Here is a 27,934-nt window from a genome sequence, read left to right as displayed (position 1 = left end):
TTCCAACATGTTCTCTGTCTTGTACTCTTTCTTTCTCTCTCTCTCTCTTTCTTTCTTTCTCTCTCTCTCATATGGTGCCTTTTTCTCACTCACACTCTCTTGCTGCCTTTTCCCCACCAGCTTTCTGTCTGCCTGCCCTTCTCTGCCTCTTTGCCTATGCTGCTTTCAACCTGCTCCACTCTCCACCTCCCTTTCACTTGCTCTCTATACCACCCTGCTTCCCTGCTCACTTGCTTCCTGCTTCCCCTCCCCACCTGCCTGCTCTTTGCCTGCCCCACTCGCTATCTGTGTCTTGATTTTTCTTACTGTACCCCTCACTCTATTAGGTTTAAACTTTAATTAATACTTATGAAGTATATAGAAGTTTTCCCCAGTTGTAAATGTAAGCTGTAAATCATCAGTTTACTACACTTTTTTTCATGATGGGTAAGATTACTTATTTTTAAACTGAACAACAATATTTTACTTTTGTTCATTTTAACCTGACTCAAATTAAGGAGAAAAATTAATTTGAGCTTGGATTTACTTGCTTTATTCTCAGTGTAAAGGCATTCTCAGCACTACGGTGATGTTGGAAGAAAGTTAATCGCATTGTGTTGCGGTGGAAGCTATTTTTCTTCTGTCTTTTAAGTGTCATTTTTTTAAACTGGGGAATGGAAATGGCTGTCAAAAATCATTGATTTGATACTAGTGTTGTACTTTTATGTGAAGAAGGCTAACTAATCTGGAACAAAATATAAATTCTAATTATTAGCTGTGCAACCAATTGATGGTAGACAAATTATTTCATATATGGATTACCAGTGACCTGACAAAAAATAAAATTTAATGTCACATTAGAGATGTATTATATTTCAAGAGTAACTATATTGTGGTAGAATCTAGTGCCTTTCCCAAAAACTTTCGTTTCTCCCTAAATGTGCTTATTTAAAACTATTGCCTCCTTTATTTTTTGTTTAGTGTAGATTAAACTTGAGACTGGCATGGCTTGTGGTAGTTTTAGTGAATGCTCAGTCACTGAATGCTCAGTAAAAATAACTTCAATTGAATGTTTTCCTTTGAAATACATTGCTGACTGGATGAATTGTATAAAAGCTCATGTATCGTCAGATTACGCGATACATAAAATTGCTACCTTTTGACTATTCGTTGGCTTCTTTACATTTTCTTTGTTCCCAATAATGTTCTTCTCTTCTTCAATATATTAGTACAGCTGTACAGAAGGGAATTGTCCTATTCTTAGTGAAATTTCTGAGAATAATGCTGTCTAATGGCTCCTTGCAAATGTGTTGGTGTTGAGAATTTTTTCGGTCCTATTTATATTTCTGGGTTTACAACACAAGTTGTAGTTTCACAGATTTAGATTACTCACTAATTTCTTTACATTTTCTTTGTTCCCACTAATGTTCTTCCCTTTCTGGAGTGTGGTTCCATGGTTAATGGTCATCCTCCAGTATCTCTAGTGGCCATTCTTCATGTATTTAACCTGCTGACACTTCCAGACAAGACTTTGTGACTGTGGTCATCATGAAAGAATTCCATGCTGTTCTTGCACAATGCTCATCCCCACATGAATTTCTAACAGAGGTTGCTGAATAGCAATTGGGAGTACAATTCTTGGCTGATCTACCCCCTCTCAAGCACAAGTATGTAGACCCATTGTAGCACCCATACTGCTGTCTGAGCTGAGATCAGCTAACCTGCCACTCATTCAACCAACCACCAGGCTTTTCAGGGAGCCATTTTTTACTTTTTACTAGAGGAAACATCTAAGTATTTTCCGTAAAATGAAAATGCATATCTTTTTGAATAGAGGTTGCCGCAAAAAACTTGTTTTAAAGTTTTTATTGTAAATCTGTGTTTTTCAGGAGTACATTGTACGCATGGCTTCAATCGAACTGGATTCCTTATTTGTGCTTACTTGGTGGAGAAGATGGATTGGAGGTAATTGATTTTCATAATATAGAATACATTTGAGGATACCAGTAGACCTGTGAAAAATGAAATTGTCCTTTTTGTGAAATTTCTCAATAATGCTGATGGTGTCTCCTTGCAAGTGTGTTGGTGTCAAAAATTTTTTTGGTTCTATTTATATTTCCTGGTTTACAATAAAAAGTAATTTCACATGTGATATTGTGGTTAATAAAACAGATGGGCAAACATTTTCTTGATTATGTTCATCCACATGAAGGGGAAGTGTATTCTACTGATTTGTTGCATAATCCTAAATGTTATACAGGGAATTAAACCACATGTGTGGACTGAATATCGATGGTTTACTTGTGGATTATTTCTGAAACTGGCACTTTTTTGACTCCCAAAATTACTTGATGAATGCACATGCATACTCAATGAAAGCAGCCTTTTGAACTGTCCACCCTCACGTGGAACATGCTGAAGCCTTCCTCCATGGTAAGTCTCACAGAAAAAAGCCATTACATTGTCGCCAAGCTAACCTTTTTTCTTTAAACAAAAAACAAATTTATGAAATTCTTCACATATGATACAAGTGAAATATTCGATGTTTATTAGTAAATAAGCCACCAGTAATATGATTTTGATGAATTATGTGCGTGGCATCATTGGGTACTTTGTTTCCACTCCCTTCCCAAAACTACAAGTTTCACCCTATATATCTTCATTATAACTGCACCTTTGTGGTGTGTTCAGTGACTCCTTGTTACCATGTTTTAAAGTTTAGAGTTGCTGGTTGGAAAGCATCTCAGAGCTGAGGTTTTGTATTGAATTTCACTGATCTATTCGGAGTGAGTAGATTGCTGATCTTCTGTTACCACTGGAACAGAATATTGATATATTTGGAAGAGGTGAAAATTAAATGATTGTTTTCTGACTGCTTCTGGCTTTCTAAAGCGTAGGATTTGGTAACAGCAGGACACTGAGATATGCTGAAATATGCAAATCCCTCCTTTTGTATTAGCAATTAGGATTATGTGGCAATTCAGTAAAAATACTTTGTGTTTTGTATTCCTATTGTTCCACACTTAGAACTGTATTTGAATTCCTTCCTGGGTTTGTGCAGTAATAGATTGATAATGGGGTGTGTTTTGTTTACAGTGGTAGCAAAATTATGAAATAAAATGAACTGAATATTGATAAATCATATTGTTAAGACTTGCATACAGGACTGATTTTATAATCCCCTCTGTGTAGAATAACACCAAGTCTATCAAATGGCTGATGCAAGGATAAAGCTTTTTATTCAGAAGCCAGATATATTAGAGAAATTTTTCTTTTAATTTTCATACGTATGATAATATGTATTTGTATACATAAAAATATAAATAAAATTAAAATATTGCCATGGTCTTTTTTGTGAAGATTGCATAACTGTCTCCACATGTTGCAACACAACAAAGAAGTACTTGCCATATGGGTTACACGATAGACCTCTGGTGGGTAAAAGAACTTCAGTGGAGCACAAGAGAATTGAATGCAGCTAGTTTCTGATATCCAACCTGGAGAACCTATTTCCTTCAATGCAGAATGGCATAACCTTACCATAGTTTTGCTTTAACTTGACCTGTCACTATTATTGATTTAGGAACTGTCTGGATTAAATTGTTGCTGATATTGTTTTGACTTTAAGATTTTGAAACCTGATTCCAATTCGACTTATTTTACAAACCACTTTCTTACTTGAGATCTGTGACTTGTACTTTTGTGTTATTTAGCATTGAAGCAGCAGTTGCTACTTTTGCTCAGGCAAGACCCCCTGGCATTTATAAAGGGGAATACCTACAGGACCTTTTCAGCCGCTATGGTGAAGTAGAAGATGCTCCACCCCCACCAGAAAGACCAGATTGGTGCTATGAGGATGACGATGGAAATGTTGATGACGATGGATGTAGGATCAGTAAAGATTCAGAGCCTGGCTCTTCAGGCTCCAACCCATGCAAAAGGAGAAAAGAACGCATTAAGTTGGTAAGAATGTATTGCAAGGATATAGGGAGGAGTATTAATGTCAATTAAGATTAAGTTTATCCATAAATGCTGCAACAACTTACTTGATAAATCATTGAAATCAGAATAGAAGAAAACAAGGAATGAAAAAAGATCCTTTAGCTCATCATATTATTTCATCAGTTTTTTTCATCTATTTGCAGTTTGGGCTATTATATGTAACAAAAACATTTGATTGCTCTTGTCCATCAGAGGTAAATTGGACAAATCACTAGCATATTTAATCTCGTATCCTAGACCAAGTGCTCATTGATAAATAAACACTAAATGCAGCCCAATATGCAATAATTACTGGACCAGAAGTTCGAATCAATGTAATATATATTAGTTAGGTAGAGGATTGGATAAATTCTACTCCCCCAACCTCCCACCATCTCCCACCTTGTGTAACACACAATCTATTTTTGAGATGTACAAAGGCTTAAAGATATCTAGTAGATCACAAAATGGGAGCAAATTTAACCTAACCCGTCTGGTGGGGATCTTATGGGATCAGTTGGAATGATCTTTTTACATACCAATTGATTTTACTCTCCATGGGTACCTGTTCTAACATTGATTTACTACAATTTTTAAAAATTTTCTTAAAAGGGAGCAATTTTTCTGGAGGGCATGCAAGTTAAAGGTGTGACACAGGTGACAATCCAATCCAAGTTAGGAGAGATCCAAAGGAAATGTCAGCAGTACTGTGGATGGGAAAGGTGAGTAACTTTCTTTTGTGAGCAATTTACATATTGTAGAATAAAAACAGAAAATACTGGAAATACTTAGTAGGCCTAGCATCATCTGTGACGAGTGTTACCCAGTTCTGAAATAAGGTCACAGACCTGAAACTTTAGCTGTTTCTCTTTCCACAACTGCTGTCAGACCCGCTGAGTATTTCCAGCACTTTGTTTTTATTTCAGATCATCAGCATCTGGAGTATTTTGCTTTTGTATTTCATTTGTGGAAGCCTTTTAAGAAGTAGTAACCCTGAATTAGTGGACCTTACCTCCGGCATTAATAGTGATTATTAGTTTGGGTCCATTAGTTTTTGGTTCTAGTTGTTTGCAATTAACCTGTTGCTGTGGTGGTTTGAAGTTTTCAAGCAAACAACCATTTACTTTAGTAAAAATCATTGGAGAGGAATTATTTCATGTGCTCTCTCTGACAGGGCAATGCTTTAGGCTGAAGCCCACTTGTGCGGAAGCTCTTTGCAAAAACCTTAGTGTTATTCATAAGATTGCATTCTTCTGCACTTGTTGGATCAAGAAATAACCACCCGAACTTCTCTCCAGATTATCAGAGACGTTCCTATGTGTAAAATTCACAAACTAATGTTTAGCAGACTGAGATGACAAGAGAAATAAAAACAGTAAATGCTGGAAATACTCAGCAAGTCAGATATCATCGATGGAGAGAAACAGAGTTAATGTTTCAGGTCATGATTACCTTTCATCAGAATTGAGGAAGGTTAGAAATGCTGTTGGTTTTGAGTAAGTAAAAGTGAGGGTTAGAAGAACAAAAAGGAAGGTCTGTGAAATGGTGGAGGACAGGAGAGGTTAAATGACAAAAGGTTTCATTGTGCACAAGCCCGAGGGAGTGGTAATTGGTATATTAAAGAAACAAAAGGTGTTTCCAGATGTGGTGTGAATGACAGCATGGCAGCTATCCCAAATGTAAGATGAAGGAATAAAGAAAGAAACAAGATAAAACCAAACTAGACATTCACACCTCATCTGGCACATAAAAATGAAAAGCAAAATACTGTAAAATAAAAATAAAGTGCTGGAAATACTCAGCAGGTCTGGCAGCAACTGTGGAGAGTGAAACAGAGTTAATGTTTCAAGTTGGATAAGACTTCAGAACTGAGGGAAGGTAGAACTATGATGGGCTGTATGCTGTTGTAAGGGGGTGGGGTGGGGGGTCTGGGATAAGATATAAAATGGGAGAGATTAAATGAAAAAGATGTCATGGAACAAAAGGCAAAGGGTAATAATTGTAGTAAAGGAAGAAAATAATTTCAGACCATGAACTCTGAACCCCATTTTGATTCTGTTTTTTTTGCTATGTGCTGGTCTGAATCTTGTTTTTCATGTTATACTTTTAGACAGAGCTGTTCATCATTCTGCCGTTCACACTTACTCTGGAGAACTGCTTTTGTTTCTTGACTACAGCTATGATAATTCCCTTTGCTGTTTGTTCCACAACATCTTTGTCATTTAATCTTCTCCACCTTCTACCCTATTCTAGGCCTTCCCCTTAGTTGTGGCCGCCCACCCCACCTCCTTTCAATTGCATAAAATCCATCACATTTCAACCTCTCTCCATTCTGGAGCAGAGTCATATTTGACTCGAAACATTAACTCTGTCTTTCTCTCCACAGTTGCTGCCAGACCTGCAGAATATTTCCAGCACTTTGTTTTTATCTCATGGTACTTCCAACATCCACAGTACTTTGCTTCTATTTTTATGTACCAGATGAGGTATGAATGGCTGGTTTGGTTTGGCCTTGTTTCTTTCTTTATTCCTTCGCATTCCTTCAGGACAATTCACACCTCATCTGGACAGGACTTTTGTTTCTTTACTATTCCCATTAACACTTTCTTTGGTTTTTATACCATGCAAATTTTAATATTTAATCTCTCCTGCCCTCCAACATATCACAGACCTTCTCTTTTTGTTCTTCCAAAACAAAGCCAATTACATTTCTAACTTGCCTCAATTCTCAAGAGTCATCATGACTTGAAATGTTAATGTTGTTTCTACTGACAGATGCTATCTGACCTGCTGAGTATTCCAGCACTTTTTGTTTTCTTTATTTCAAATTTCCAGCATCTGTAGTATTTTGCTATTGTAAAATAACTATAGAGTTTGTCTAGCTCCTGTGCTTGGTAAGATTTTTTTTCCACTAACTGACTTAAAAGGGGAAACAGTCACAGAGGTACATACTCTGACTTGTAGCCTACCTGATTAGATGGTCATCCCCTATGCTGTCATTAAGAATAACTGTTTGAAATGGTGGCAAATTTGAATTTGTGTTGCTTTTCTGGTCTATAACACACGCTACCTGAGGAGGGAAATGTAAACGTGAAGTGGAACTGTGATACCCTGAGAACGACATTTGAAAAGGAATGGTAGGGAGGGGAGAAAGAGTGTCACTACTTCAAACTCTGCTTCCCCAGATCAAACTGTGTAAGATGCATATTTTGTGGATTTTCTATGACTGCCCAGTAATAGAATTTCTGTTAATCCAGGGCAGGATTTCCTGGAGCCCAGCCTGTTTCCATGGATAAACAAAACATTAAATTTCTTGAACAAAAGCCATATAAAGTCAGCTGGAAAGCAGATGGAGCACGGTGAGTATTTGTTTGCTTTGAGACTTTCTAAAATGATTCGGATTTAAAATTGTGATGTATTGTTTCTGCTTGTTTGTAGATTCTACCTCATTGTAACAGCATTCAGGAACCATTGTATTAAGGGCCATGTCTTGAGTGTTCAATAATTTCAATATTGAATAAAAAAAATCTTATGTACAATGCTTGTCATATTTTAAATTTATTTACAGCATGAAAATAATTAACTTTGGTTCAAACTATTTCTTAATTTGACTAACCTTACATATACGCAAGTTACCATTTAGAAATCAGTAACCAAGCCAAAAGCAACTAATCTTGGACCAAAAAAACTGCTCCAAAATTGGCCACCCAAAGTGCTCAAATGTTCTTTTCTGATTTTCTTTGGTTTTGTTCTTTCCTCAGCTAACTGACTATATGCATTCAAAAAATTGAATGCATTACGTTGAAAACCTAAGTCAGAAAAAAAATGTGTAAAATCAGGAGAGGACAAAAGCATGGTTGAGGAAGAGATTTTTGAAAGGAGCTGTGTGCAGGTTGAAATTGCTGAGGGAAAATGTTTTGAGTGCAGGGGCAACAGTCTAAAGAAGAAGAAGCCACTGATAGTGGAGTGAGTGGGGAATGAGAAGTAGGCCAGTGTTTTTCTTTTTATTTGTTCTTTCACGGGATGTGGGTCTTGGGTGGCTAGGCCAACATTTATTTCCCTTGAGAAGGTGATGGTGAGCTGCTGCATTGAGCTACTGGGTACACCCACAGTGTTGTCAGGAAGGGAGTCCCAGGATTTTGACCCAGTGACAGTGAAGAAGCTGCAATACATTTCCAAATCAGGATGGTGTGTGGCTTGGAGGGGAACTTGCAGGTGGCGGTGTTCCATGCAGCTGCTCCCCTTGTCTTTCTTTCTGGTAGAAGTCGTGAGTTTGGAAGGTGCTGTTGAAGGAGCCTTGGTGAGTTGTTGCAATGCATCTTGCGTACAGTGCACTGTGCATTGGTGGTGGAGGGAGTGAATGTTTAAGGTGATGGATGGGGTGCCAATTAGGCGGGCTGTTTTGCCCTGGATGGCGTCAAGGTTCTTGAGTGTAGTTGTTGCGGCTCTCATTTAGGCAAGTGGAGAGGATTCCATCACACTCCTGACTTATGCCTTGTAAATGGTAGACAGGCTTTGGGGAGTCAGGAGGTGAGTTACTCACCACAGAATTCCCAGCCTCTGACCACTTATTTTTTTATTCATTCATGGGATATGGGTGTCACTGGCTAGGCCAGTATTTTTTGCCCATCCCTAGTTGCCCTTGAGAAGGTGGTGGTGAGTTGACTTGTTGAACCAATGCAGTCCATGTGGTGTAGGTACACCCGTTAGGAAGGGAGTTCTAGGATTTTGACCCAGCGACAATGAAGGAATGGTGATATATTTCCAAGTCAGGATGATGAGTGACTTGGAGGGGAACTTCCAGGTGATGGTGTTCCCATCTATCTGCTGCCCTTGTCCTTTGTATAGTTATAGCCACAGTATTTACATTCTGGTCCAGTTAAGTTTCTGGTCAATGGTTACCCCCAGGGTGCCATTAGTGAGGGATTCAGTGATGGTAATGCCATTGAATGTCATGGGAGATGGTTAGCCCCCCTTTTGTTGGAGGTGGTAATTGCTTGGCACTTATGTGGCATGAATGTTAATTGCCACTTACCCGCCAAGTCTGCATGTTATCCTGGTCTTACTGCATTTGGACAAGGACAGGTTCCGTATCTGAAGAGTCGTGAATGGTACTGAACATTGTGCAACCATCAGTGAATATCCCACATCTGACCTCCGGATGGAAGGAAGGTCATTGATGAAGCAGTTGAAAATGGTTGGGCCTGGGATACTACCCCTGAGGAATACCTGCAGCGAACTGCTGTGACTGACATGATTGATCTCCAACCACAACCATTGTACTTTATGCTAGGTATGACTCTATCCACTGGAAAGTTTTCCCTATGATTCCCATTGACTTCAGCTTTGCTAGGGCTCCTTAATGCCACACTCAATCAAATGCTTCCTTGATGTCAAGGGCAGTCACTCTCATCTCACCTCTTGTGTTCAGCTCTTTTGTCCATGTTTGGCCCAAGGCTGTAATGAGGTTAGGAACTGAGCGGGTCTGGCAGAACCCAAAACTAAGCATCATTGAGCAAGCTATTGCTGAGCATGTGCTGCTTGATAGCACTGTCGACAACCCCTTTCACCACTTTACTGATGATCGAGATAGACTGAAGGGAGTGGTAATTGGCTGGGTTGGATTTGTCTTGCTTTTTGTGGATGGGACACACTTGGGTAATTTTCCACAATGCTGGGTAGTTGCCAGTGTTATAGCTGTACTGGAACAGCTTAGCTAGTGGTGCAGCAGAGGCTTGGGGGGGGCAGGGGGTGGGGTGCGGCTAGTTTAAAGGACAAGTCTTCAGTACTATCACTGGAATGTTGTCAGGGTCCATAGGCTTTACAGTATCCGGTGCCTTCAGCCTTTTCTGGATATAGCATGGGGTGAATCAAATTGACTGAAGACTGGCATCAGTAATGCTGGGGACCTCTGGAGGAAGCTGAGTTTGATCATCCACTTAGCACTCCTGGCTGAAGATGGTTGCAAATGCTTCAACCTTGTATTTTGACCTGGTGTGCTGGGCTCTCCCATCATTGAGGATGGGGATGTTTGTGAAGTTGTCTTCTCTGGTTCACTGTTTAATTGTCTACCACCATTCACTGGTGTGCAGGACTGCAGAGCTTAGATCTGATCCGTTGGTTGTGGGATCACTTAGCGTTGTGTATTGCATGCTGTTTCTGCTGTTTGGTATGCAAGCAGTCCTATGTTGTAGACGGAGTGTGGGTGCCAGGTGCTGGAATGTGTGTTGAAGAGCTGGACATGAGTTGCAGGAGATCCTGCTAGTGGATCATTGCGCACAGCTGAGCTGGTGCCCATTTCAGAGCAGGCAGCTGAGTTTGATTTGGCAACGGGCACCTGAGACACGTGGGAGCAGCCCCAGGAACTGCTGGAGGAACAGTGAGGACTGGGGGAGTAATGGTTGGTGTGGCGGCTGATGAGACAGACGACCACGGCGGAGTGAGATGGAGACAGAGAGCTTGGCCTCAATTTTATCGGAGACAGCCAGAAACTTCCATCATCTCCAGTGAACCAAAAGAGAATCCTTCAGGCCTTTCAACCACCATCTTGAGGACCCGGAGGTAGGAATCACCACCTGGAGCCACTGATCTATGAATCCCAGGAAGAGAGTTCCTTGGGAAGGAGAAAAGAGGACAGTAGGAGTATGTGTGTTTGTAAGTTCTAGACCCACACAATGGACCCAGGCCTCCAGTCGTCACGGACCTCCTTACCACTAGACCAAGGCCTTACTCCATCAAGCCTGTGTGATAGCTGGTGTGCAATGGCCATCCCATGTTAAAAGTACTCAGGCACAAGCATCTTCCACCCCCTTAAAATGAAGTTTGGGAACTGGAATGTAAGGGCCCTCGTAGACAATCCCGACAGAAAAGAACGGCGTATTGCTCTCATTGCCCAGGAACTCAGATGTTTTGATATTGACATCGCTGCCCTAAGTGAGACCCAGTGGGCAGGGAAAGGCCAGCTTAAGGAACAAGGTGGCGGTTACACCTTCTTCTGGAAAGGTAAACCACCTCTACGGGGTTGAGTTCGCCCTCAAAAACAAACTAGTTGGTCATCTCAAAGACACCCCTTGTAGGATAAATGAGTGCCTCATGACCCTTTGGCTGACCCTAGCCCAGAACCTGTACACTACAGTCCTCAGCGTGTAGGCCCCAACACTGGATGCCACAGATGAGCCCAAAGAGGAATTTTATTCCAACCTTGAACGATCCCTGGCCCGAGGCCCAGTGGTCAATAAGCTGATCATCCGTGGCGACTTCAAGCCAGAATTGGGAAGGGCACAGATCTCTGGGGAGATGCAATTGGCAGAGAGAGGGGGTGTAGGGAAATCCAACACCAACTGTACCCTGTTCCTGACAAAATGCCTAGAACACAGCCTTGTCATAACCAACGCCTTGTTCCGACAGAGACAAATACAAGGCCTCATGGCAACACCCTCGCTCCAAGCACTGGCAGCTGCTCGACTACGCCATTGTCTGGGCGAGAGACCGCAAGGATGTGCATATCACATGTGCCTTGACAGGAGTCGGCGACTGCTGGGCGGACCACCACCTAATTTAATTTGCCATCAACATCAGTTTAGCGCCAAAGCAGTGACAGCAACAGAAACAATGCTGCAGGAAAATCAACCCCGAGGCTCTCAAGGACCCTGATAAGAGAGCCCTATTCAGCCAGCGCCTCACTGCCAAATCGGCAACTCCCAGAGACGGAGATTGTCCACAGCGCATGGTCTTCTCTCAAGGCCTCCGTAATCAGCACCTGCGAAGAGATGTTTAATCAGGAAACACAAGGACTGGGTCGATGAGAATGACCAGGAGATCCAGGAGCTGATGAGCCACATGCAAGGCATTTCTGAACCTGAAACTGCAGCCCAACTTGAGAGCAAGGAACCAGCTTAACAGATGGCTGAAGGCTGAGTCCAGCAAAAAAATCCATGACCTAAAGAACAGATGGTGGGTGGAGAAAGCACAGGAGATCCAACAGTTAGCCAACAACCATGATGTACGAGGTTTCTTTAGCACAGTCAAGACCACCTACAGCCCAAGCACCAAGGTCCCACTCCACTGCTGGCCAAGAATAGAGGTGCTCGTCAAGGACAGGGAGAGGCAGTCAGCGCTCACTGGACTGAGCACTTCGAAGATCATCTTAACAGAGACTTTGTCTTCAGCACAAGTGTCCTCATCTCCATCCAGCAGCATGCTACCCGTCACCATCTCTGCACAACCCCAACATGGCATGAGGTAGAAAAGACCATTCGATAGCAAAAGAGCAACAAGGCATCAGGAGTAGATGGAGTCTCTGCCGAAGCTGTAAAGCATGACGGAGAAGTACTATTGGAGTGAATACATGGCCTCATCTCCTTTTATCTGGAAGGAAGAGAACATGCCAAAAGATCTTGGAGACGACGTAATAGTGACCAAGAAAGGTAACGAATCTGACTGTGATAACTATAGAGGAATTTCCCTGCTGTTGGCCACAGGGAAGGTTATCGCAAGAATCCTCCTTAATCGCCTTCTCCCTGTGGCTGATGCAAATTCCGCCCATTGTAAGGGCACAATGGACATGATCTTCATTGTGTGGCAACTGCAAGAGAAATGCAGGGAACAGCACCAGCTCTTGTACATGGTGGTCTATGACCTCGCAAAAGCCTTTGACACTGTCAACCATGAAGAATTATGGAGCATCCTCCTCCATTTTGGCTGCCCCCAAAAGTTTGTCACCATCCCCTGCCTGCTCCATGATGACGTGCAAGCTGTGATCCTCACCAGGGACCCAGTCCATGTTCAGACTGGGGTCAAGCAAGAATGTGTCATTGCATCGACGCTCTTCTTGATCTTCCTTATCGCAATGTTCCATCTCACCCTTGGCAAGCTCCCCTTTGGAGTGGAGCTAAACTACAGAACAAACAGCAACCCGTTCATCGTCTGCTGCCTGCAGGCCAGATCCAAGGTTGTCCTATCCTCTGTCATTGAACTACAGTATGCAGATGATGCTTGTGTCTGCGCACACTTGGAGGCCGAACTCCTAGCCATCGTCAACACCTTCATCGAGGCGTACGAGAGCATGGGCCTTACACTAAACATCTGTTAGATGAAGGTCCTCTACCAACCTGCCCCTTCAACAGTTATCAAAATCTACGACAAGGCCTTGGACAACATGTACCACTTTCCATACCTTGGGAGCCAACTGTCAACAAGAGCAGACATTGATGATGAGGTTTAATGCCACCTTCAGTGTGCCAGCGGAGCCTTCCGCCACCTGAGAAGAGTGTTTGAAGACCAGGACCTCAGTGCTGGCACCAAGTTCATGGTCTACAGAGTAGTAGCGATACTCACATTCCTATATAGCTTGAAGACGTGGACAATGTACAGGCACATCAAAACTCTGGAGAAGGACCACCAGCGCTGCCTCCGCAAGATCCTGCAAATCCATTGGCAGGATAGGCGCACCAATGTCAGTGTTCTCACTCAGGCCAACATCCCCAGCATCAAAGCATTGACCATGCTTGATCAGCTCCGCTGGGCAGGCCACGTTGTCTGCATGCCTGACAGGAGACTCCTGGAACATGCGCTCTACTCGGAGCTTCGACAAGGCAAGCGAGCCCCAGGAGGGCAAAGGAAACGCTTCAAGGAAACCCTCAAAGCCTCCTTGAAACAGTGCAACATCCCCACCGACATCTGGGAATCCCTGGTCCAAGACTGCCTGAAGTGGAGGGAAAGTATCCGGGAAGGAGCTGAACACCTTGAGTCTTATTCTGAAGGGCTAGCTGAAGCCAAGCATCGATAGCGAAAGGAGCGACTGGCAACCTGGGCACCCTGCCCACTCATTCCCCCTACCACTGTTTGCCTCACCTGTGACAGAGACTATAGGTCATGCGTTGGACTATTCAGTCACCTGAGAACTCATTTTTGGTGTGGAAGCAAGTCAGCCTCGACCCCGAGGGAGAGCCTAAGAAGCTGTAGCACTACCAGATTAACATCTCAATTTTAGGTGTGCCTCTTGCTGCTCCTGGCATGCCCCTCCTGCACTCTCCATCGAATCAGGTGGCAAAGGTAAAGTGGCGAATATGCCAGGCCATGAGGTTGCAGATTTTGTTAAATATAATTCTGCTGATGCTGATGGCCTGCAATGCTTCATGGATGTTCAGTTTTAAATTGCTAGATTTGTTCAAAATCTACCCCATTTAGCATGGTGGTAGTGTCACACAACACGATGGAGGGTATCCTCAATGTGAAGATGGGACTTAGTCTCTACAAGGACCGTGCGGTGATCACCCCTACTAATACTGTCATGGACAGATCTATCTGCAACAGGTAGATTGGTGAGGACGAGGTCAAGAATGTTTTTTCCCCTCGTTCTCTCACCACCTGGCGCAGACCCAGTTTAGCAGGCATGTCCCCAGCCAGCTTGGTCAGTCATGATGCTACCGAGCCACTCTTGGTGATGGACATTGAAATTCCCACCCAGAGTATGTTCTGTGCCCTTGCCATCCTCGGTGCAATTGATCTTCAACATGGCGAGTACATCAACAGTGAGAGCTGGGAGGGGTGGGGGTGTGTGGTTGGTGGAATCAGCAAGAGGTTTTCTTGACCCATGTTTGACCTGATACCATGAGATTTCATGAGGGCTGGAGTCTTTAAGGACTCCCAGGGCACCCCCCTCATGCCTGTACCACTGTGCCACCACCTATGATGGGTCTGCCCTGCCCTTGGGACAGGCCATACTCAGGGATGGTGACATGGTGATGTCTGGGACATTGTATGGTATGATTCAATGAGTATGACTATTTTTCACCAGTTAATTATCACTTGGTGTAATTGCAAAGCATGATGTCTATTGCCCTGCAGAGTTAGCTTCTCTTGTTCTATTTCTAGAGAAGCACTGGATAATATATTGCCTAAACTGTTTTTGCCTTTTGGCTGAAGGAGTAAAGTGTAATGGAGGGGTGGAAGGACACAAAGAATTGTCTTGATTTTGTTCCCAGCAGTAAAGGAACAACTTTTGTCCGCAGATTGTTTTGCAGGTTTGCCAGTAGTTCACTAATCTGGCGTCTGTTTCAGTGTAGCATCCTCTATAGGGAATCTCTGCTGCCTGTGAACAGGGCAAGAAATAATGATGGTCTTCAGCAATGAGATTGAGTTATAACTACTGAGATGCTCAGTGTTGAAACCAGGAAGTAAAAAACAGGAAATATAAATTACATTTTAAGCACATACAAGAAGCAAAATAAAGATTGGGAAATATAGAAGGAATGAAGTGAAAGAGATAAGAGATGGACAGAAAAAGTTTTAAAAAAAATCTGCAACTTTAATTTTCTTCATGAATGAGTCCTGTAAAATTAGTTTTTCAGCACTAGAGAGGTTATTCATTTGTAATTATCACTTTTTATAGCATTTTAAAAGCTTGCTCCTAAATGTGCTAGCCTAATTAGTTATTTCAGTAGATTCCCAAGGAGCAGGATATCTCTGACAGCAACTTCTGGATTTTTGTGTTTAACCATGCATGTGCAGTTGCCAGAAGTTATCACATTTACTCTAATAATGACAAGGGCAAATAACCTTGCTGTTAGAATTGCAACAAAATTTGGGCTAATATGGCATGCTTGTTTATTGACTTCTTCTGTTTAAATTGTGGACTTTTGTGTAAAAGTAATCAGCACTTGATTTACATTTAAATTTCAGCCTGGAGGATTCCAAGTAGGATTATGTTTGACAGGGAACGGCATAATAGTTCACTAGAAACAATGACTCCAGTCATCCTGGAGGTAAAAGTTCCAGCGATTGCAATGCTGTGAGTGAGGTTGGGCAGAATTGCTGTCTGCTGCTTTGTCCTCACCATGATACATCTCACATTCTGGGAATATGATCAGTGTGATAGGAACTTGTGCTCTAAAACTGTCCAGTTTTAATTGAAGAAAAATCATCAATATTGGTAATCTATGAACCTAGACTTCATATCTAGCAGAGTGGTAGGATTTCAAAGTAGGATGTGTCTGTCTAAAGGGTACATTGCTTCTGCAACGAGGTTGCCAATTGATTAGCTAACCTAGAATGACACCCATGTAGACATTGCTGGGCCCGATAGTTATGTATCTGTTGGAATTTCTGAGGGAACCTGGGCATGCTGCCCCCCCATCAACCCCCTCCCATCCTCAGCTCAGTTTTCTTTGGCCATTTCCATTGAGTAGAACCCTGGTAGAGCCATGTTCTGCTCCAACCTCCCTGTTCCTCCTTGTAACCGTGCATGTCTTACTTGTATGCTAAAGATCATATTTGACCAGTTATTGTAAACAAGTTGGTTGTGTTTGGCAGTGAAGGTGGGGAAGGGGGCATGGAGAGCAGAAAGACTAATTATTTGTGAAAAGGTAAAGAGATGGGAGTTGCTAAGTGTCTCTGCTCTAATAATGTGGAGAAGACAAAGCTATTTCTGATTAGTCCCATCTTCTTATTAATACTGATTATCATAACACCACTTACATGTGTAAATAGTATTTCTAGCACATTGTTACCTCCGCCAGTGAAGGTGGAAAGAGGTAATGTTATCACCCCTGTTTGTTAGTCTGTTTACTGTTCATTTGTAAACATTGCATGTCAAAAATTAATGGATTAATTTCAACAAAACTTGGTACATAGATAGGATATGGTCCAAGGAAAACTGATTCATTTTTGGCGAAAATGTGCATCTGTACCATGGAATTTTTTTAACAGAACCTGTTAACATTGGGAAGTAGAACAAATTGAATTGTTTTTAGAATATTGTTAATTATTTTAGAATGTTGCAGATTGTCTCAGCTGCTGTAGTGAAATTTGTCACAACTGTCAATGTGAGCAGAGTTTTCAGAACACGTTGTTGGACATGGATTGGCTTGAAGCCTCCTCAGTGAAATGAAAGCTGTTAATAAAAAGATTTTTTTTCAGCTTTGCCATTATGGAGCAGCAACTAGGCAGGCTGTGTAATTTTAATAATGCTGAGTTAACATAGTGTGGCAGAGGTATGTGCTCTACTGAGTACCCTCTTGTCTCTTCTGTTTCTTCATTGAGCCTCCCTTATTATTGTAATGAAGCAGGTCCTCTGCTTCATTACAATAAATCAAACCTGGTAGATGATTTGATGAAAAACCTAACAAACTTATTTGATCAAATTCATACAGGTGCTGTCGACTTATATTTGGCGAACGCTATTAGCTGCCTGACAGGGACGGGTCAGATTTGAGCCAATATGAATAACATTGGCATGTCTATAGGCTGCATGAATGGAGCTCCCATCAAGTGAGAACATGTTAAAGAAACAAGCTGAAGTTGCTGTAGAAATCTATAATCCCACCAACAAAAAAATTCATGCTCTGTTTTGTGAACCCCAAGGCTTAGCCCAGGTGGACCTGACATGAGTCTGAATATAAGTGAATCACTTTAAGTGAACCTTTCTTTCCACTGGGGATTTGTGTAGGTAATCATTTTAGGGGGAGGGGTGGAAGGAAAGGGCATGGGGTGGGGTAGGGGGGGCAGTGGCGTGGGCAGGGGTTGTCGAGCAATAGGAAGGGCCTCCTGTAAATGCCCTGAATCCCATTATCCCTACTGGATGTAGTGCATGCAGGCATGAAGCCACATTTCATCACTTGTTAGAAATTAGGATGTGTATCTTATTGGCTGTCTGAGGAATAGAAACAACAAGTGGAGGGCTGTGCCATTCATTCATTTTTGTCTTTGGAATTCAAGAGGATAGGTTCCTTTGGATAGTTTTTTTGGAACAGTATGAGACTTTTGAGCTCATGTGCTATGCATACACAGACTGCCTTTTACTTAGGTTACCAAAGAAGTACTCTGAGGCCAGGAAAACTCAGCAACCTGATAGGTTGTACATATTGTATTTTTATTAGATACAAAACATGACCTATACAGAACTGTTTTATTTGACTTGATTGTCACAGTTTATTTATTAATTAATTATAATTTAATTCTTGACAATTTTACATATTTAAGTGCATGTGTGACACAACACCATGTACGCACATTGCTTTTTAGGATTTGGCCAGTGTCTTATAGTTTGGAGCCAGCCTGTCATGTCTCTATTTCAGTCTAAATTTTGATCATATGTCCATTAAATACAATGGGTATATAATATAACATACAATGGTGTTGTGCCCAATTAAATTTGTATTAAGTCATACGCACTCTTGCAGGAGTGTGGCTCAAAGGCAGCCAACAATAGTGTCTTTTAGCTAAGGATCATGGATTAATTTGATAAATGGATAGAAGGGAAATTATGTTGTATTGAGTAGTATCAATGACTTATTTTCCTCAAGCTACTAAAGGGTATTTGGCTTGATGGTGTGTTATAGTTCACTCATGGAGTCTGAGTTGCGATGGCAACATGCACTTTTACATGCGTGTTGTAGTCTAGAGCTATGGATAGTGATGGTAGATGCTTCAACATTCTTTCTATCACATGGCTGACCAGGAATCTCTCCCACTCTTACTGCCTATATTTGCAGTGTCTTGGAAGGATTTGCAGGTTGATTTGCCTGTTTGGCCATGTTTTGAATGTACCTTCCTTGGCCATCAAGTCCTGGAGTGGGACATGAGCCTGGAGCAGAGTCAGGGATGCTACCCACTGTCCCACAAGATTTCTCTAGTTGGTTAGATAGAGAGCTTTATATATCCATATGGCAGAATTTATTTATTAAGCATATTGCTTTAACTATTTCATTCAGTAAATTTAAATGGATTATAGTGAAGCTTCATTTTATGTAAAATAGCAAGAAGTTCTGACACTTTTCCTTGAAGGATAAATAGTTTAAACGAAACTTGCCTTCAAGTTCTAAACATATGGGAGACTGCTTGCTTAAACCTGATTAACTAACAATGTAGAGTGCATCAGTTTGGCTTGGTTGATGATACTTGCATCTGAGTCAAAAGGTTATGGTTCAACACCTGCTACAGATTTGAGCACGTAACTGCGTCCACTTCAGATGTGCTGTTTTTTGTATGATGCTTCCAACTGGGTCCCTGACTACCTGCTCAGCTGGAAAGCAGAGATCCCGTGATAGTTTGAAGATGAGCAGAGAGTTCTTTATGTCTTGGCCAAAGTTCCTCTTCCTACTAAAACCAGTAAAACAAATGTTCTGGTCAGTCATTCATTTTGCTGTCTTTGGGACTGCTGTGTGCAGATTGGCTGTTCCTTAAATAACAATGGGTGTGCGTCAAAAGTAATCAGTAAAGGTCTTTGGAACATCCTGAGAATATGATAACATGCTATATAAATGCAAGATCTTTCTGTCATGAAACTCAGTGGATGAAAGCTGTAACAGATGTCTGCATTAATGAGATAGAAAATAGAACTTTCTATGAAGAGGAATAAATGCTACTTATGATGCATTAGCTCAGAGCTATTATGCTGATGACAAATGTATTTATAAGAACAAATTAGTAATAAATGAGTATAAATTTAACAGTTATTGTCCAAGTGTATACCCCTGGAATAGAAAATACAAAGTAGAATGAGGAGGTTATAATTGCTAAATGAAAATCGAGGAATTTGATAAATGTGTGGGCTCCACTGTCTGTGATTAAGGCATGGCAGGTAAATATTTATGTTGCCTGGCTTTTGTCACCTAACTTGATTGGGATTATTTTTCCAAAAAATTGCTTTAATTGCATGGGTTAAAAGTATATAGATATTAAATATGTTGAATAGGGCCATCACATTTGCAGTAACTGCATGGTGCCATGTAGTAGTAGTAGTAAGTTCAGTCCTTGCTCTGATTTACTGATTTGAACTTGCAGTGCATGAAGTTGGAGGTTGTGCTTTTGTATCATGGGAAGAAAAATTCAAGAGAGAATTTTTGCTAATCTGCTATTGTGCGCCTTCTGCCAACTGGCTGAAGAATAACACGAGAAAATCTCAGAATTCTAAGACCATACTAAGGGTGTGTGGCCTGAGGAGAGTCAGGGGAACTGGGGGGGGAAGTTAAGTATTCATTGTAGTCACATTCCAACTTTTTTAACATGTGAACGGTTTCCAGGTACTCATATTCCAGTTGATTTATGGCTGTATTTAGGAAGCAGAATATCGGGAAGAGGCGGAAGTGTTGGATTGGACCCTATAGAGCACTCAATTTTAATACAGCCTTTCACAATGTGGAAGATCTGACTGTAGGTCTCGCTAGATTACAACAAGAATCTTGCCTCATTCCTGAGCAATGTTCAGCTGAGTAGTTTATCCATTTGCCTAAGTACACAGTTTTAATTAAATGCTATTTTTATTGAAAAAAGCTGATGTTTTGCTGACAAGGTGGCTTAGTGCTTTGTTTGATTAAGATGCTGTGCCAAGGAATGGTAAGACAGAAGTTCCCCCTTATGGTGCCCTACATGGCAAACTTCCAAGCTAAGCTGAGCAACTAGGGTGGGGGTTGGGGTGAAGAGTTGTAAAATGATGAAAGGAGTGACAGAAAATAGCAGCTGAGGCAACCCATGCTGCTCATGTGCATCTCCCGGCAGCTGGCTCTGGAGCAAGATTGGCAGGTTGTATGCACGTCTAAGACTGCTTTGAACAGAAGGACGTAAAGTTGAGGATCAGCACATTTTTTCCCCTTGAGACACTTTTGTTAATGCAAAATATATTAATGTATATAACCAATGGCTTGAATAGTATCACAAGAGAAAACAGGGAGCCTTGTTGAATTGTCATTATGAGCAAAGAAATTAGACAAGAGAAGGTTATTAGAAGCTACTGAAGCAAAGAAAACACAGTCCAAAATTCAGACCTAATCTGAGGTTTATCCCAGTGTTGCTTCTTTGCATCCATTGAATGCTGAGACTAGGTGGCAATATTGCTAAGTTTTGATAATTAATCAAATTTATCCAAGGGAAACTGTGTGGTCTTTAATAATAAATTATTTTCTCAGCCATAATGTTTGGAAGAACTTCCATTGGTATGCTTGTAAAGATCTTGGCTACATTTTATGGAAGATATTAAATGTTGTGGTATGTTGGTAGCTGACAGAATGTTAGTAATATATATTTTTTAAAATGGTAAAACTGAAATGGGCTTGTTTTGGTGCCTGACAATACTGATCTTGTCTAAGTGCACAGTTGAGAATCGCAAGTAATAGTGCCTCCAAATTATCACTTTGACATTGCATAACTAGAGACAGTTTGATTTTCACTCTGCTGTGACAATTATTCAAAGGTTTTCTTTAGATCGTTCCATATGGGTCTGACCATTTACTCAGAACAATGCATAAAATAAATTGCTTTGGCCTGCAATTACTGTTTAGACAGACCTTGCAGCCATGTTGTATAAGCAAGACCCCACAAACATGCATGATATTAACGACCAGTTAATCGGCTTTTGGTGGTGTAGGCTGAAGGAGAAATGATGGCTGGAACACAGGAAGAATTTCCTGCTCTTTGTTTAGTAACATGGGACCTTTAGATTCACCTGGTAAAGCTCTCAGATTTCAGTCAGAAAGTTGTGGGTTTGAGCCACACACAAGGGTTGAATGCACAATGTAAGTTGATACTCAAATGCAGTATTGTGGGAGTACTCAATCCATTGACAGGTGGTGTCCTTCAGATGAGACATTCCAGATTGGTAGATAATGTTATCCCAGTCGCAGCTGTTTATTTGTTTGAAGGAACCCTGCTGTGCTTTTGTCAAGATTGTGGAATTGTCTAGCTGAGACCCATCCAGTATGTGGCATTTATAAAAGGTAGATGAGCTAGGACAATGCAATCACCTTTATTACACTTGTCCACTCCAGGTGTGATTATGGTATATTATCCCATCTGTTCATCATTACAGCTCTCTTCCTAAAATTCAACCCTTGACTTCCCTTTCCTCTACAAAGTCCTAGAACATATTCTTGTGTCCCAAATGCTTTCCCATCTTTCCCGGAGCTCCATGTTTGAATATCTCCAATCAGGTTTCCATCTCTGCCATGGTACCAAAATAGCTCTTAAAGTCACAAATGACATTCTGTGTGACTGTGACAAAGGTAAACTTTACCTCCTCATCCTTGTCAACCTGTCAGCAATCTTTGACACCCTTGATAGGGTTGCCAACCTTCCTGCAATGTCCGGAGTGACTACTAGATTTGTCCTCAATCTCCTGGTGGCTGTTAAAAGCTGTTCCAGGAGATTTTAAAATGAAAAGATTTCATTAATTGACTCCTGGTGGCCACAGAGTCCATTTAACTGAGTGGCGATGGATGATTGCGTTTTCAGGCAGCACTCTGCGCAGCACAGCGTGATAACATACCTTTATGTTGCAATTGCGTACACGTCGTGCACTCGTGAACGTTGCTGCTTGCTGCCTTGCCTGGTTTTTTTCCTGCTGGTGGCCAACACTAAGCCTGAGTGAGTGAGCGAGCCTCCAGTTGGCCAACTTTGAGCAGAGAGAGAAGTTAGAGACTATTGAAGCCAGTCCAGACAGGAGGTACAGGAGCGAGCAATCAAAAGCAACAGTCTGAACTTTCAACTGCCCTACCTACTTGGAATGTACATATCCACCAGTCCAGCCCAGCCTAGAAAGCTTTAGCGGCTCCCTGCACCCCGGCTAAAAAGAAAGTCCTGAGAGGTAAGGTGGAGTGCTACTTCCTGTTTCCTGCTTTGCTGCTGGGCTAGAAAAATTGCATGGATTAAAAAGGCCTAAAAGCCAAACTTAGAAAGCATTCTGCTTAAAGACATGAGTCCCATATTAAAATAAAAAATGATGGCTTTACTGTGCAAGGGTTTGAAAATGACAGGTTAAAGGTCAGTCGACGTCGTCATGTTTGGAGGAAAAAAATCTCCTAGAAGAGCTTCACTCTGATTTGGGAACCCTAGCACTTGACCACACCATCCTCTTCTAATGCCTCTCCATTGTCGCCCAGCTGGGTGGGATAGCTCTCATCTGGTTCCAAACTTATTCATCTAATCGTAGCCAGAGAATCACTTGCAGTGGCTTCTCTTCCTACTTTCACAAATCTGTGATGTCCCCCAAGGATCTATCCTTGGCGCCTCACATTTCTCATGCTGCTCCTTGGCAACATTGCCTGAAGGCATTGTGTTAATTTTCACATGTGCAGTGACCCAGCTCTACCTCACCATCACCTCTCTTGAATCCTCCAATATTGCTAAATGATCAGACTGCTTATTCAACATAACTTCCTTGCTTTTGTAATCTAAGCCACTATAAAGCCCAGGATCCCGAATGTCTTTTTAACTGCTTTCTCAACCTGCTCTGCTATCTTCAACGATTTGTGCACATATACCCCCAGATCTCTTTGTTCCTGTGCCCCCCATTAGAATTGTCATTTTATTTTATTTTGCCTCTCCCCAGCCTTCCTACCAATGTATCACTTCACTTCAGATTTACCAGAATGGCTCCAGGTGGATGAGGGATTTAGCTACAAGTTTAGGTTTAAGAAGCTAGGGTAGTTTCTCCATGGAGCAAAAGAGTTTGGAAATTTGATAGAGGTGTATAAGATTACGAACAATTTGGATAAGGTAGCCAAAGAAATACTGTTCCCATTAGCCGATTGTACAACAACTAGAGGAGACAGATTTAAGGTTTTGGGCAGCGATACAGGAAAGATTTGAGAAGGAATCTTTTTACTCGGCATGTGATGATGACCTGAAACGCACTGCTTACAAAGGTAGTGGAAATGGAGGTGATGAATGATTTTAAAAGGAAATTAGACGGGCACTTGAGGGAAATAATTTGCAGAGCTGCGGGGATAGAGTGGGGAAATTGGACTTGTTCAGTTTCTGGTCAGTGGTAACCCCCAGGATGTTGTTAGTGGGGGATTCAGTGATGGGTAATGCCATTGAATGTCAAGGGGAGATGGTTGGATTCTCTCTTGTTGGAAATTGTCATTGTCCGGCACTTGTGTGGCATGAATGTTATTTGCCACTTGTCAGCCCAAGTCTTCATGTTGTCCAGGTCTTACTGAATATGGGCGCGGACAGCTTCAGTTTCTGAGGAGTTGCGAATGGTGCTGAACATCGTGCAATCATCAGTGAGCATCCCCACTTCTGACCTTTATGATGGAAGGAAGGTCATTGATGAAGCAGCTAAAAATGGTTGGGCCTAGGACACTACCCTGAGGAAATCCTACAGTGATGTCTTTGGAGTGATATGATTGACCTCCAACAACCATAACCATCTTTCTTTGTGCTAGTTTGTGATTCTGAGCAGTGGAGAGTTCCCCCCCTGGTTCCCATTGTCTGCAGTTTTGCTAGGGTTCCTTGATGCCACACTCAGCCTTGATGTCAAGGACAGTAACTCTCACCTCACCTAGTTCAGCTCTTGTGTCCATGTTTGAATTGAGGTCAGGCACTGATTGAACCCAAACTGAGCGTCGGTGAGCAGGTTGTTTCTTGAGTAAGTGCCGCTTGATAACACTACTGATGACCCTTTTCATTACTTTGCTGATGGGTGGTAATTGGCTGGGTAGGATTTGCCCTGTTTTTTGTGGATAGGACACACTTCGGCAAATTTCCTCATTGCTGGGTAGATGTCAATGCTGTAGCTGTACTAGAACAGCTTGGCTTGGAGTGCATCTAGTTCTGTGGCACAAGTTTTCAGTGCAATTGCTAGAATGTTGTCAGGACCCATAGCCTTTGCAGTATCCAGTTCATTTAGCCATTTCTTAATATCATGTGGAGTGCATTGAATTGACTGCAGACTGGTATCTGAGATGCTGGAGACCTCAGGAAGTAGCTATTTTAATACATGGTCAGAATTGCTTACCAAATTTATATCATTTTAAATGAATTCACACAGACCATCTGGCAAAATATTCTTAGAAGAAGCAATTTAGCCCATCTTTACACTTCTCTGCCTTTGTTATTGCTGTACTGAATTGTTCTGAATTGCCTTCATTGCTTTGCTCAGAAGAACATTGCAATTTTTGACCGCACTCTGTGTGAGCAAGAGCACCAGTATCAGCCCTAAAGTTCCTTATGTCCCCTTACCCTGCTTCTATTGTTTAAAGTGTAGTAGTATCCTAGAATAATCTTTTTAATACTATTTGTTACCTTCCGAGCTGACAAGCCCAAGTTCCACTAGTGTTTTATTATGTCAGATCTCTGACACCAGGGATCAGCCTTGCATCTCTATTTTGCAATGTCTTCAGTACCTCGTTTCTTGGCCACTAAAACTGAATGTAGAATTCAAAGCGTGATTTGACTAGCATACTGCAGTTTGGTTGTGACTTTTCGTAATCAAAACAGCAAAATACTCCATTAATTGTGGCTCTTAGTGGGTTGGAAATGTTAAACTTGAGTCTACCAAGACTCTGAGGTTCATTTCTACTTCATTCACTGCTTTCTAGTACCTTCCATCTGATTATGCATTTCCTATTTTCTTATCTGCAGTACTACAAGGATAGTGCATATATTGCATTGTTAACATAGTAAAACATCCTAAGGTGCTTCAAGGGAGCATTATCAAATTAAACTTAATACTGAGGCACATAAGGAGATATTGGGGTAGATGGTCAAATGCTTGGTCAAAGAGGTAGGGTTTAAGGAGTAACTTGAAAAAAGAATGGGATGGGGAGGTTTCAACTGAAGGCATTGCCACCATTGGTGAAGTGATTAAATCTTGGGATGCTCAAGAGGCCAGAATTGGAGGAGCGCAGGTACCTTGAAGGATCTTAAGGCTGGAGGAGATTGTAGCAATAGGATGAGGCAAGACGATAAAGAATTTGAAAATGAAGCAAATTTTAAAATGGACTCCCAGTTAAGCAACACCTCAGTGTAGATCAGAGAGCACTGGAGTGATGGGTGAATGGGATTTGGTGTGATCTAAGTAATTAAGTATTTAGTCACAATCCACAAAAGACCATGGGCAAACTCCTCCGTTAGAGAGAGAGACGACTGGCTATTTATAGCTTGAAGGACACCATTCCACAAGCATGGTGCAAGGTGAGGAACAAGTCTGCATGAACAGTCACAGCTGGTAGCCGATTGATCTTGCTCCATTGGTGTAGTTTTGCACCACACTCTAGCCATCTAGCCACGTGAGCTAACCGACCTACCAGTTGGTGTTAGGATTTGGGCAGCAGAGTTTTGGATAGCTTCAAGTTTACGGAGGGTAGAAGATAGGAGCTTGACCGGGAGTTTGTTGGAATAGTTGAATCTAAAGGCAACACAACAGCATGGGACAGGGGGTTTCAGCAGAAGGTGGGCTGAGGCAGGGACAGAGTTGGGCAATGATTCCAAAGGTGGAAATAGATGGTGGGCAAAATCCTGGAACTCCCTACCTAACAGCACTGTGGGATACCTACACCACATGGACTGCAGTGATTTAAGATGGCAACTCAACACCACCTTCTCAAGGGCAATTAAGGATGGGCAACAAATGTTGTCCTAGCCAACGACATCCACACCCATGAAAGAATAAACAAAAACACCAGAAGTTACAGTGTGCAGACAGGAAGAGAAAGCATTGCAGATGATTCCCTGGCAATGACTGAATAGATAAGAATGGAACAAGTCCACTCAACTGGATAACAGGGGAGAGGCTTTGCATGAGGATGGTGTGGTTAACTATTGCAAAGGCAGCATACATGTTGAGAAGGCTGAGGAGAGAGGTTACCACAGTCACCATCACATAGTCATTTGTGACGTTGGTAAGAGGCATTTTAGAATTGTGACGGGGCAGAATCCTGATTGAAGGGATTCAAGTATGGAGTTCCAGAAAGATGAAACTGGATTTGAGAGGCGATAGCTTATTGAAGAACTTTGGAGAGGAAAGGGAGTTTGGAGATAGTCCTTGCAAAGCACTGCCCTGAGGGGTCAAGGTTTGATTTTTAAAGGAGAAGGACGATATGGCATATTTCACTCCCTCCACCATCTGCACAGTATCAGCAGTGTGTACCATCTACAAGATGCACTGCAGCAACTCACCAAGGCTCCTTCAACAGCACCTTTCAAGCCCATGGCCTCTACCACCTGGAAGGACATGGGCAGCAGATGCATGGGAACATTACCACCTGCAAGTACCCCCTCCAAACTACACACTATCCTGACTTGGAACTGTATCAACGTCCCTTCACTGTCACTGGGTCAAAATCCTGAAACTCCTTCCCTAACTACACTGTGGGTGTACCTACACCACATGAACTGCCGTGGTTCAAGAAGGCAGCTCACCACCACCTTCTCAAGGGCAGTTGGGGATGGGCAATAAATGCTGGTCTAGCTAGCGATGCCCAAATCCCATGAAAGAAAAAGAAAAAAAATGAAGGATGGCAGGAGAGGACAGTACCTGAAGAGAGTGAGCCAGGAAGGCAAATTGTCAGTATTTTAGTAGCAATAGAGTCCAGAGAGCAGGAGTCTGGTCTCATGGACAAGATGGTGTGAGATGGATAGGAGAGAAGATAGAGAAAGATGCAAGTTCAGGGTCGAGGGGCACGGGTGAGCCCTTGAGGAAGCTTGACCCAGTGGGCTGAGGGTAAGGAGGGAAGTTTCAGAGACAACTGAATGTTCAACATTCATGACAAAGTGCGTGAACTCCTTGCATTTGATGGAGGAGAAGGGATTTGAAAAGATTTTTTTGCAGTGGAGAAAAGAAGCCAAGGCTATCTTTGCAATCCAGGATGGCCCTGGAATAACGAGCAGTTTTAGTAGGTGCCAACAGGACCCGAAGGTGCTTCATTTAGTTGGTTCAGATCTGGCAGTGAATGGCTCAAGCAGTTGTCCACCATTATGCCTTGGACTTGGAGTGGAGGTGAGGGCCGTATGAGAGGAAATGGCTAGGGTGTGAGAGAATAACGTTTTTAATGGGGACTAGGGCATCAAATGTTGAGGTGAAGGTGTGGTTGAGCGGATTGGTAGTTGCAGAATGGAGGGGCAAATGTTGAACAGTTGGAATTTTGAAAGTGCAGGCATGAGTGAATTGTGAGAAAATGTTTGTACGGGTGGCCACAGAATAAAATAGAGGTGGGAAAGGGGATGTGGGAGGAGAGGAATACAGGGGAGTGATCAG

General features: G+C 42.1%; 1 protein-coding gene across 10 annotated transcripts in view; it reads left to right on the top strand.

Moving 5' to 3' along the window:
• Positions 1 to 27,934, top strand: part of rngtt (RNA guanylyltransferase and 5'-phosphatase) — a 399,787-nt gene that overhangs the window by 57,791 nt on the left and 314,062 nt on the right. For all 10 annotated transcript variants that reach the window (XR_005942954.1, XM_041187200.1, XM_041187205.1 and 7 more), the window contains 4 exons: positions 1,869 to 1,944; positions 3,693 to 3,942; positions 4,573 to 4,682; positions 7,218 to 7,319. Coding sequence is in view for 9 of the 10 variants with exons in the window: in XM_041187200.1 (XP_041043134.1) it covers positions 1,869 to 1,944; positions 3,693 to 3,942; positions 4,573 to 4,682; positions 7,218 to 7,319 (538 nt within the window). In the remaining variant the exon portion in view is untranslated. The remainder of the gene's footprint in view (positions 1 to 1,868; positions 1,945 to 3,692; positions 3,943 to 4,572; positions 4,683 to 7,217; positions 7,320 to 27,934) is intronic.

This window comes from Carcharodon carcharias, chromosome 5 (assembly GCF_017639515.1).
Source record: "Carcharodon carcharias isolate sCarCar2 chromosome 5, sCarCar2.pri, whole genome shotgun sequence".
Lineage (NCBI taxonomy): Eukaryota > Metazoa > Chordata > Chondrichthyes > Lamniformes > Lamnidae > Carcharodon > Carcharodon carcharias.
Note: the sequence above shows the minus strand (reverse complement) of the source record. Positions and strands in the feature narration are given on the sequence as shown.